Consider the following 12056-nt stretch of genomic DNA (forward strand, 5'->3'; position numbering starts at 1 on the left):
CCCAATTTTATCCAGCCCTGATGTATACATCCCTATCACACCCATCCCTATCATATACACCCTTGCTATATTCATTCCTAATGTGCCCATTTCTATTGTATCCATCTGTATTATATTCATTATATCAATCCCTAATATATTCATCCCTATAATATTCACCCCAAATATATTCATCCCCATTATATCCATCCCTAATATATTCATCCCTATAATATTCACCCCAAATATATTCATCCCCATTATATCCATCCCTAATATATTCATCCCTATAATATTCACCCCAAATATATTCATCCCCATTATATCCATCCCTAATATATTCATCTCCACTGCATGCATGCCTAAAATATTCACCCTACTTGCTTTGCTCCCTGTGATATCCATAGATCCATTTCTAATATATTCATCCCCAAATAAATGACGTCTCCCTCGTGTCACGCTCTGCTGCCTATTACTATCTATAGTGTGCTGTCCTGTCTCATTTTCTGCCTACCTTTCTCTTCTCTCCTAATATCCTCTGTCATCTCTATTCTCCATCTGTTCTCCCCCGCACCTCCCGCTGACTGTCACTCCTCCCCGCCGTCTACCAGCCTCCTCTCCCACCATCTCATTCTCTTCTACTTCTCTCTCCTCTATGTCTCTGATCCTTCCCTCTCTCCTCTTCTCTTCTCTTCTCGATACCTCTGATCCTTCTCTCTTATATCTCTCCTCTATGTCTCTGATCCTTCCCTCTCTCCTCTTCTCTTCTCTATACCTCTGATCCCTCTCCCTTATATTTCTCCTCTATGTCTCTGATCCTTCCCTCTCTCCTCTTCTCTTCTCTATACCTCTGATCCCTCTCCCTTATATTTCTCCTCTATGTCTCTGATCCTTCCCTCTCTCCTCTTCTCTTCTCTATACCTCTGATCCCTCTCCCTTATATTTCTCCTCTATGTCTCTGATCCTTCCCTCTCTCCTCTTCTCTTCTCTATACCTCTGATCCTTCTCTCTTATATCTCTCCTCTATGTCTCTGCTCCATCCCTCTCTTATCTCTCCTTCATGATACTGGCTCTCCCTCCTTCTGTCCCTGGTGCTCCCTGTCCCTGGCTCTCCCTCCCTCTGTCACTGGTGATCACTGTGCCTGGCTCTCCCTCCTTCTGTCCCTGGTGCTCCCTGTCCCTGGCTCTCCCTCTCTCTGTCCCTGGTGCTCCCTGTCCCTGGCTCTCTCTCCTTCTGTCCCTGGTGCTCACTGTCCCTGGCTCTCTGTCCTTCTGTCCCTGGTGCTCCCTGTCCCTGGCTCTCCCTCCCTCTGTCCCTGGTACTCCCTGTCCCTGGCTCTCCCTCCCTCGGTCCCTGGTGCTCCCTGTCCTTGTCTCTGTCCTCGGTCACCTTGTACTCTATATTTAGCTCTCTCGGTCTCGTGTACTATCTGATGACACACGGTCTGCAGATCCAGTTACTATTACCTGGAATTATACCTGCTGAGCATCACCTGCAGACGCAGAGCCCGGCGTCACTGCCAGGGTACGCTATACCATCTCACCCAGAGACTGCAGAGCATCTCACCCTCTCATATCGGCAGCACATTTCACTATGGACCCTGCAAGATACTTTACCTATACATCCCGCAGAGGGTCATGTCTATACATTCTGCAGAATATCCCATCTATACACTCTGCAGAATATCCCATCTATACATTCTGCAGAGTATCCCATCTATACCCTCTGCAGAATATCCCATCTATACCCTCTGCAGCATATCCCATCTATACCCTCTGCAGAATATCCCATCTATACCCTCTGCAGAATATCCCATCTATACTCTCTGCAGAGTATCCCATCTATACACTCTGCAGAGTATCCCATCTATACCCTCTGCAGAATATCCCATCTATACACTCTGCAGAGTATCCCATCTATACCCTCTGCAGAATATCCCATCTATACCCTCTGCAGCATATCCCATCTATACCCTCTGCAGAATATCCCATCTATACCCTCTGCAGAGTATCCCATCTATACACTCTGCAGAGTATCCCATCTATACACTCTGCAGAGTATCCCATCTATACACTCTGCAGAATATCCCATCTATACACTCTGCAGAATATCCCATCTATACACTCTGCAGAATATCCCATCTATACACTCTGCAGAATATCCCATCTATACACTCTGCAGAATATCCCATCTATACACTCTGCAGAACATTGTGGTGGAGGGGGAAAGTTGGGTACTCCGGCTGCCTGCCTGGATGATGTTACTGATAAACCATAAATTTATTAATCCGGGGGGGGTCATCTAAGTAATGGAAATTTTAGTTTTGAACACAACCCCAGCCTCCTTCTCTAATTCTGCCCCCCATCCTCCTTCTCTGTTCCTGCCCTCTCCAGCCTCCTTCTCTAATTCCAACCTCTCCAGCCTAATTTTCTAATTCTGCCCTCCGCAACCTACTCCAATGATTCTAAACCCTCCAGCCTACTCATCTAATTCTGCCCTTTTCAGCCTCCTTTTCTAATTCCACTTTTTCTAACTTCCAGCCTCCCTTTCTAATTCTGCCTTCTCCAGCCTCCTCTGATTCTGCCCTCTCCAGCCTCCTTCTCTGTTTCTGCCCTCTCCTGGCCCCTTCTCTAATTTTGCCTTCTCCAGCCTCTTTCTCCATTTCTTCCCTCTCCAGCCTCCTTCTCTGATTCTAACCCCTCCAGCCTCCTGCTCTAATTCTGCCTTTTCCAGCCTTATTTTCTAATTCTGCCTTCTCCGGCCTCCTCTGAATATCCCCTCTCCAACCTCCACCTCTAATTCTGCTCTATCCATCCTCCTTCTAGGATTCTGCCCTCTCCCAACCTCATCCTCCTCTAATTCTTCCCTTTCAGCCTTCTTCTCTAATTCTGCCCTCCCCAGTCTCCTTCTCTGTTTCTGCCCTCTCCAGCCTCCTTCTTTAAATCTACCCTTTCCAGCCTTCTTCTCTAATTCTGCCCTTTTCAGCCTTCTTCTGTAATTCTGCCCTTTTCAGCCTTCTTCTGTAATTCTGCCCTTTCCAGCCTCTTTCCCTGATTCTGCCCCCTCCAGCCTCCTTCTCTGTTTCTGGATTGCGTCCTAGAGAGTGCAAACACTATACTCACCCACTGTAGTTATGGGTCGAGGGAAGGGGTTGAGGCCCCAGCTGCCCTCCCCGAACACCCCGGTGCCCTTGAACAAGCAGGGGGCAAATCCCACATGTTTCCGGAAGAGGAGTTGCAGCTTCCAGCCCCAGGAGCCCTCAGTAAAGCGGACCTGTTCATAGATGTCGTTCTCTCCGAAGCAATACACGGGGACGAGGTCGGCCCTGCGGGAAATGATAGGAGACATTACACTGCACGACCTCCATTATAGCCAACATTTATTTTACGCACGTTGTGTGTTTTTGTGTCATTGCGCAATCAGTGAACGCAAAGGTGTGAACGGGGTCAGAACACCTCAATGTTTCCTTGACTCTTGGAGGAACGCCCGATGGCAATGTAACCTACCCGTTCTCCAGGGCCAGGCGGACAAATCCCTTCCTGTCACTCAGGGTGACCACATGATCCCCCGGACTGCTCTGCAGGGACTCCGCCGCTCCTCCCACCACAATGATCAGCGCATTCCCAGTGCCGCAGTGGGTGAGGATGTATTTCAGGCTGTCCTTACTCACAGGAGCACATCCTAGGAAAGAAGAAGGGAGAGAAAAGGTGATAAGACTTTGATGGATGAAAGCCAAACCCCGGACAAAATGTTTTATTTAGTTCTGGACAGAGCAGGGAAGGGTTTTTACCCCTTCGGGGGGATTTCCTGTCAGGCCAGGAAGTGATGGGAAATCTCTCCAAAAGGGACACAGTGTTAGTAGAGTCGTAAAGGTCGAAGAACTTCTGACTCCAACCATTCCCTGTATGGGTGTTACAGGGACAGGAAGTTAAGGTATCAGGGACGCACATAATTTTAAAGATGGACAGGTTTGGTATGTATTAACTCGGCATAACCTCATCTTTTATATTTTACAAATAAATTGAGGATTATACTGTGTTTATGCTCACTAAAATTTATTTAAAGTGACGAAACTTAGGAGTTAAATCCTAAAAATACATTCAAGAACCTTAAAGGGGTTCTAAACCCTCTGTTTTTTTTTGCTTATATCTACTGCTAGCAAGCAGTAGATATAGGCAAGAAGTGTAAAAAAAAACAAAAAAAAAAACGTTTAAAATCATTTTAAACTTACCTCGTTATCGCCGCTCGCTCCCGAGGCCGAGAATCAGGAACTGCTCGTACGGCCGCAAAGGATCTTGGGGCGGGCGCATGCGCAGTTCTGATTCTCGGCCAGGAGACGAGCAGAGACGCAAGGTAAGTCTTTGGACGCGTGCACCGGCCTGCAGACACCGCTGGATCGGAGAGACAGAGCAGTCAGCGCTGGATCGGAGTGACGCCGCACCGCTGGAGGGACAGATGAAAACATGGGGAAAGAAGAGGAAGATCGGGAAAAGAGACATCATTTAAGTTAAGTGCTAACATTTACATGGGGGGGAGGGGAAAAAAAATGTTGCCTTTAATGTCACTTTAACTATTAACAATGTAGAACCTCAAATCGTCTCTGAATTGGTTGTGATACTGTCCTTCCTTCTGGAGGGTGGCTACTTTTGTTCCCCATGGTCCCTGTGTGTGTTGTAAAGTAGTCACCGCCCCAAGCTCTCCCCCGGGATTGACTACAGTCTCAGTACAAATTAGTAAACTAAACATGAGATTGTAGTTCATCACGGGAGTGAGCTTGGAGCGGTGACTACTTTACAACACACACAGAGACCATGTGGAACACAAGTAGCCACCCTCCAGAAGGAAGGACCGTGTCAGCACCAACTCAGAGATGATTGGAGGATCTACAGCCGAGTGATAACACAAATAAGATACATTGTTGTTAATAGTTAAAGGAGAACTATGAGGTGAGTGATTTCCACTCATCCTCATAGTTCGAGCCGATGTGTGACAATGAAACTGTCACAGGTAGGCTCTATAGATCGGGAAGTGAGGGAACACATACCGGCGCTCGCTCACTTTCCGATCATCTCCCTGCAGAGAGCAGTGACTGTAACTCACTGCTCCCCGCAGGGATTCCCCCGTCCCCGCTCCGTTCCTCTAGCGCTGACTGGAGGAACGGGCAGGGGAGGGGGCGGGCAAAGCTGGCTCTGCCTCTGGCTGCGGCGTCTCAGTATACCATGAGCTGTAGCTTGCGGTATACTGAGCTTTGGGGGATGGGAGGACGCTAGTTTGTGTACAGGGAAAAGCCCTGTTTGTGTCCTTTATAGGGTTGGAACAAACCATGCCACACTGCCCAGGGTGCTGACACTGATCAGCTGTTATTCATTTATGTAAAATCTTTATCCCAAAAGTTAAAAAAACCTGTTACTGTAACTGCTTAAAAAGTGTCAGCTGGAGTTCAGCTTTAATTTATTAGGCACTAATGTTAAGTCCATCTAAATCTACGGGTCCATCTAACACCCCCCTCCCCACAGAGTGACTGTGCTGCTGTCCAAGGGTGGCTCCATTGCTCCTCTACAGGCTGGAGCCACCATAAGGCAGGGAGTTCATTGCTGGCCGGATCACCAGGTGATAATAAAGAGGAAAAAAAAGAAACCTAATGTGGCCACAAATGTTGTTGCAATTGCCCCACCTTGGTAGTGCTTTTTTTTTGTTTGTTCTCTTATGGTTGTATCACAAGGCTGAGATTAATTATCTGCGCACATCATCTCAGTTAAAAGCAGCAAGAATTACAAAGTAATTATTTCATTCTCATTGAAGGGCTTACCTGCCGACATGACGTAGTCGCGGTATATGGGCAGCCGGAACAACCCAGCGAGGACCGCCAGCCTGGGGCGGATTCCTGGATAGAGCTCAGAGAAACCAGTGGCCTCAGTACCAAAGTTGCAAAAGGAGGACACAGAGAAAATGCCATGGGGGTGACAACCAAGGACGTAGTTCCTGTCGGGGCTGAGTGCAGAAGACGCCACTAGCTGTAAAGATTCAGAAGATACAAACAGACGTTGCTAATCTTACACAAGATGTACACAGTGAGATGTTATTAAGTGATTAAAGGAAAGATGGCGGCTGCCATTACTGGTTGATGAGCATTTATAGAAGGTAGTGGCGACCCTTGAATTTCTCTCATGGCGGGTTTAATCCATAATGTATCTATAGGCCAAACTCTTTTTTTAGTTTTGGATGGAATGTCAAAGGGATACAATCTCCAAACTTTTTTTAGTCCTGTGACCTGCTAGGGACATTTCCCTTCACTTCCTGTCTTGGAGACATAACGGGAAGTAGGAAGAAATCTCTCCAAAGTGAAGGCAACCCCTTTTAGATATTTGTTACCTGACCAGTTGTCCCCAGTCTAGACTTCCTCTTACCTTCTTGTGTAACTGGGACAACTGTAAAATGTTGGGTTTCCCATCACTTTTTGTCCTGGTAACAATGGTCATCAGGACAAATAGAAAGAGTGCACCCTTGAGTGAAATAGAGTTTGCTTGTAATAAAACAAATTGGCCTTTTTCATACTACAGCAAATTGCTTTTGTACCAATTTGGGATAAAATTCACCTTCCACTGGACAAAAATTACTACTGCAATTATTAAGTGGTGTCAAGTCAATGGATAGTGCTTCTCCAGAATGATTTGTCTTCTGTTTGGGTGTCCAGCCTTCACAATGGCATGCTCATACTTCCAGCCATTTTATTTCTGGTTGCTTTCTTCTTTTTTCAACTTCTCCAACCATAGTTGTCTGATCTGAGTCGGTTCTTCTCATAATATGTCCAAATAGGACAACTTCAGTCTAGTCATCTGAACTTCTAATGAAAGGTTTGGCTTGATTTGTTGAAGGATCCATTTATTTGTGTTTATTGGAGGCCACCATATTCCTAGAATTCTTGGCCAACACCAAATGTCATAGACATCATTACTTTTCCAGTCTTGCTTCTTCATTGCCCAGCTTTCATATTCATACAGAGTGACAGATAATACCATAGTTCCAGAATCCCGGTCCCAGACAGAATAAAATCAGCTTTGTTGAAACTCCAACCATGCCGTCCCATCTCTGGTCCACCCCTATCTATCACATTTTACCCTACACGGCTTAGTCATAGAGGCTTGATGGCTGCATGCCGGGAGGGAGCAGTGTCTTCTACACATTGGCGAAAATGCCATACCCTGTAAAACTCATTGTTCTTATAGGATCTTTGAGGATCTTTTCTAGATCTTTCATCCTTGTTCTTCTAAGTTCCAGTTTGCACCATATTTCCTGAGTGTTGGATCCTTTGAATCCTCTGCGGATTGGAGCAGATACCATAGCCTGGACAACTCTGATCTTTGTTCTGATCTTTGGTCTCATAGGCACCTCAGTACATTTGAAGATCTCTCCTAGATCTTCCATCCTTGTTCTCCTGAATTCCAGTCTGTATCATATTTATTGACTGCTGGATCCTTTGAATCCTCTGCAGATTGGAGCAAATACCATAGGCTGATCTTTGTTCTTGTAGACACCTCAGTACCTTTGAAGATCTTTTCTCGATATTTCATCCTTGTTCTTCTTAGTTCCAGTCTGCATCATATTTACTGACTCCTGGATCCTTTGCTGTTACTTTTCTAGATCTTTCATACTTATTCTTCTAAGTTCCAGTCTGCGTTGGATCCTTTGAATCCTCTGCATATTGAAGAAAAAAACATAGCCTGGACAACTCTGATCTTTGTTCTTCTAGGCACCTCAGTACATTTAAAGATCTTTTCTAGATCTTTCAAACTTGTTCTCCTAAGTTCCAGTCTGCATCATATTTCTTGACTCCTGGATGCTTTACTGTTGAACAATTGTTCCAAGGAGGCAGACAATGTCATCTACTGCTATGTCTTCAACATCAACTCTGAAGTTGTCCTAACCTCCATTAGTCTTGTTGTCATAGCCTTAGTTCTCTTGATATTTATCTTAAATAACATTATTCACATTGGGAACTTGGTTCTAAGTTATTCACATTGAACTTGGTTCCCTCTTATTCACACACAACTTGGTTCCACCTCCTGAACTCTAAGCATGCCATGAAGAGTGCTACAGTTAACTGCATTTGCCATAATCCACAGCAATTCTATATACAGTCATGCAGGCTCTATTACTAGATCTAATTGCACAAATAAAATTGGAATCCATATGGTCAGCTTTAGAGACTCCATTGGTCAGATTTATCCAGAGTGGATTATGGCACAGACCCTTCCAGGGCCCTAAAAGGTCATTACCCTGCAACGGTAACCCCCAATGTTTTACTATATTATATGACTAATTCATCCATCTTAATTAATAAACTACAAAATCAAAATTAAACCACCAGAAAAATCAAGGATCACCTAAAAGGTACATGGAATGTTAGTCAAGTTAGTTGCATGAACATACTCATAATTATATTATTAAATAAATACCTTTATAGGGAAGTAGTCTCTAAAATGCTTCCATATTGTCCAATTCCTTATCCACTCTATTCTGCGACCACCTGCCGAAGACAATCAAGACCCAGTGAGTGCAGCTTCCTGAATAATAAGAAAATATTAGAATGAGTATGTATCAGAGCGTCACATGTATTTATAAAAAGACTGTTACCTCGAACTGGAGTGTCCCAATCGAATAGCAACCAGGTGAAATAGACCACCGAAAACACCCAAAATGAGGTGAAGAGAAGATAGATGAGCAGCAGGGTGAAAAATATACCTGGGTGGAGACAGAAGAGCAGAGCATAAACTGCAATGTCAAAAAGGACTTTTGATTCATTGTAGCTGTGGGTCACGGGCATCTTATATCTGTAATAATTATGTAATTTACGTATTGGGCTTCTTTTTAGTTAACAGCACATCTTCTCCAAAGCTATATAAGCAGTGGCGTCACAAGGGAGGTGCGGGGGTGCGGCCCACACCCAGGTGACTCCATTGGAGGGGTCCATAATAGAAGTCACCAGCACTCGATGATATGTGCAAGAAGTAAAGCACTTTTTATTCAACCGTCACATGCATCAAACAGCCAACGTTTCGGGGGCCACGCAGGATCCCTTCTTATGGGCGACATAGTGACCTAGAAGGGACCCTGCGTGGCCCCGAAACGTTGGCTGTTTGACGCATGTGACGGTTGAATAAAAAGTGCTTTACTTCTTGCACATATAATCGAGTGCTGGTGACTTCTATTATGGACTGTATCTGACACGACGCCATCCGTGTTGTCACTTCAAGCACCAACCTCTTACTCAAGGTCTGTACGCTGTATGGAGTGCAGGTGATTTTGTACTATTGATTCCATTGGAGGGGTGACACCAAAATGACTGACAGTCATTTTGGTGTCACGCCCTCCAAAAAGTCGGGCACTTGGTCATGGACCGAGATCCCGACAGTGTCAGGAGAGAGAAGGGGACCGGCAGCATACCTCATTCCGCCGGGTGAACGTCCCCTCCTCCACTCACGGGTCTTGCAGGGGACATAAGTCAAAGTGTCCGAATTTTATTGTCAACATTTTGATGAAGCTTAGTCCATCTTTATCAAGGTCAAAGTCACTGGACTGGAGTTTGAGGACTGCTTTGTAATGTTGGAAGGTACAGCTGTAACATGTCAAGAATGTTTTCGTGCAGACGTCTAAAATTACTGAAAATTCCACTTTAAGTAAAAGGAAAGCCATACAAAGGTAGCATAGGATTGGCCAACAACAAGTAATGTCCATAACCTGGTAATATCACTCCCAACAGTCACATTCTTTGTCCTCGTGGTGCAGCTGCTTTGCAATGGGATACAATTGTGCATGGCATACCGGTACATGCATTCCACCATTTCAGAGTTCTGCAGTCCATTAGTTAGTGGTTCATCCATATATTTTTTAAAGTCAATGCCTTCTAAGTTCATTCTCTGATTGTCTCTATACACATTGTCCTTTTGGGTATACACCGTGTTTCTCTCATGATGTGTATGATCTAGGAACTCTGTCCCCAGCCCATCTGCTCAAACATGTAGCCCACCAGCCTGAGGACTTGTATAGCACCATTTATCCAAGACCTCATAAAATGTTTTATCTCTAGATCAGTAACAATTTTCAGAGTGTGTTTTGGGTCCTTATGAGTCCTGACCTTCATTACTTTACACAGCTTACTTATGTAGAGAAATGCAGGGTCACTAAACAAAAGAAAGTGTAGCCCCCATCACCTTTTGTGAGGTGGATACTAGACATTTAGTTATTGCCATGGCTGTAGCCAGCCTGGTTGGATTGTAGTTGGAATTTATCTGGTTAATTCCAGGTGTCTGGCACCACCTGGGTGGAGTGTGACTCTGCTGTATTGTGGAACAGCCAATGAGAGGCACTGTAAGTGTATGTACAGTACAGCAGCCAATCACTGGGTTTCTCTAAACCAGGGGTGCATGCTGGGATAGGATACATATACTGGAGGGAATTGCCATGTGCTCAGACTAGTCGGGACCAGCCATGGATTAGAATTGGACTGGGTGCTGCCCAGCCACCCCCAGGCTAGGCCTGGGGGTGGGCAGAGGCTAGAGTTTGGGAAGAGTTTCCCTAGGCCTCAAGTATGGAGGAGGCCTGTGCTGTTATCAGAGGAGGAGAACCAGAGAAGCTGATGTCTGCTGGAGGTACCTGGAACATAGAGGACCTCTGGAGCATGGCTGGTGTCTCTCCTGCTGAGGATTTATGCTTACCCCCGCTCATCTGTTACTCCAGGGGAGAAGCCCATACAACCTTCTGGTCACCGCAGCTTGGTCAATTCTTTGTGTCGGAGGTGTTACTAGACCTTTAAGAGATTTGACCATCATTTTTTTTCTAATTTGAGGAAAATTCTCCCCAATCAGGAGAAAGGGTTCCTGTTGAGGTTGCTGATGTGTGAAGGTCTTTGGAGTCAGAGGAAGAACACTGTTCTCTCTGTGGTGTGATACACCTAGGCCTGCCATGTGAACAATCCATGGAGTCCTCTGTCATTAGGGAACATGGACCAGGAACTGCATTCCTCCAGGGGTAGCCTATCAGGCTTTAAAAAAACTGCTAGATAGAGTAATTGTGAAATATTGTTGCTGGTAAAGTGAGTGCCTGATCCAATGATCAATGTATTATGGAAAAAGACTAAACTTCCTTTGCATGCAGAGAGGACTATAAGTTTCTCAGGTCTGCCTAGGGTTGCCACCTGTCCAGGATTTACCCGGACAGTCCGGGTTTTGAATGCTGTGTACGGGTTTCATTACAGCAGAAACCCGGACACGAGATGTCAGGCAGACAGGGGCAACCAAAATTAAGATAGGTGCTACTGCAAATAGTCTCAACATTTATATTTACATATGAATGGGTGGCGCTATTTACATATGAATAAGCCATCACTGATTCTCACAAAAAAATGTCTGCGCCTCGCTAGAGTGCGTTTGGGTTTCGCTTGTAGAAAAGGTGGCAACCCTAGGTCTGCCCTGAGGAGGAATCAACGTGGATTGGGCACTTTCAGGAGGATATGTTAGGCTTTTGGGATTACACTGTAAAATCCAGGGATGAAGGCCAGTCCTAGTCTGCAGGGGGATGTGTTGGATTCTCAGACACCTCCATGAAGAGAACCTACTGAGTGCTGCAGGATGTAGCCGAGGGTCAATGGCTATGTGTAAATGGCCCTGGAAGCTCCTACTGAATGTGAGAGTGGTCTTAGCTCTGATATGTCCTCATATGCACCACCGATATGGCCCTCTGGACACAACATTGAAGGTCAGAAAGAGGTCCACAAATGAATAACAGAAATAATTCAGATTTTTTTCTCCTCCACTTACCCATGAGCAGAAAGGTCAACACCCATTGGAAGACACTGATGGCCAGGATATGTTTCCTTACAAAATCCTCCATCTTGAACCTTATGTATATACGTCACCTGCACATACAAAAGGCAAATTTATTTTTACATGGCATCATAAAACACAATCTGCAGACCAGCAGAACCTATGCCTGGGAAACCTTTTATCAGTAAAAACAAGATTTACTGTATCAGCTCTTCCATCAGCTTCCCAGACATTCCTTTTATTTACTCCCTGGC

General features: G+C 45.2%; 1 protein-coding gene across 1 annotated transcript in view; it reads right to left on the bottom strand.

The window, feature by feature from the left end:
* Window positions 1-11869, bottom strand: part of MOGAT3 (monoacylglycerol O-acyltransferase 3) — a 14117-nt gene extending 2248 nt beyond the window's left edge. Inside the window, exons 1-6 of the mRNA XM_018566672.1 lie at window positions 11797-11869; window positions 8615-8722; window positions 8437-8507; window positions 5790-5994; window positions 3487-3661; window positions 3103-3305 (exon numbers count right to left, since the gene is read on the bottom strand). Coding sequence (XP_018422174.1) covers window positions 3103-3305; window positions 3487-3661; window positions 5790-5994; window positions 8437-8507; window positions 8615-8722; window positions 11797-11869 — 835 coding nt within the window. The remainder of the gene's footprint in view (window positions 1-3102; window positions 3306-3486; window positions 3662-5789; window positions 5995-8436; window positions 8508-8614; window positions 8723-11796) is intronic.
* Between the last annotated feature and the right edge of the window lie 187 nt (window positions 11870-12056).

This window comes from Nanorana parkeri, unplaced genomic scaffold, assembly GCF_000935625.1.
Source record: "Nanorana parkeri isolate BGI_ZX_2015 unplaced genomic scaffold, ASM93562v1 scaffold968, whole genome shotgun sequence".
Classification (NCBI taxonomy): domain Eukaryota; kingdom Metazoa; phylum Chordata; class Amphibia; order Anura; family Dicroglossidae; genus Nanorana; species Nanorana parkeri.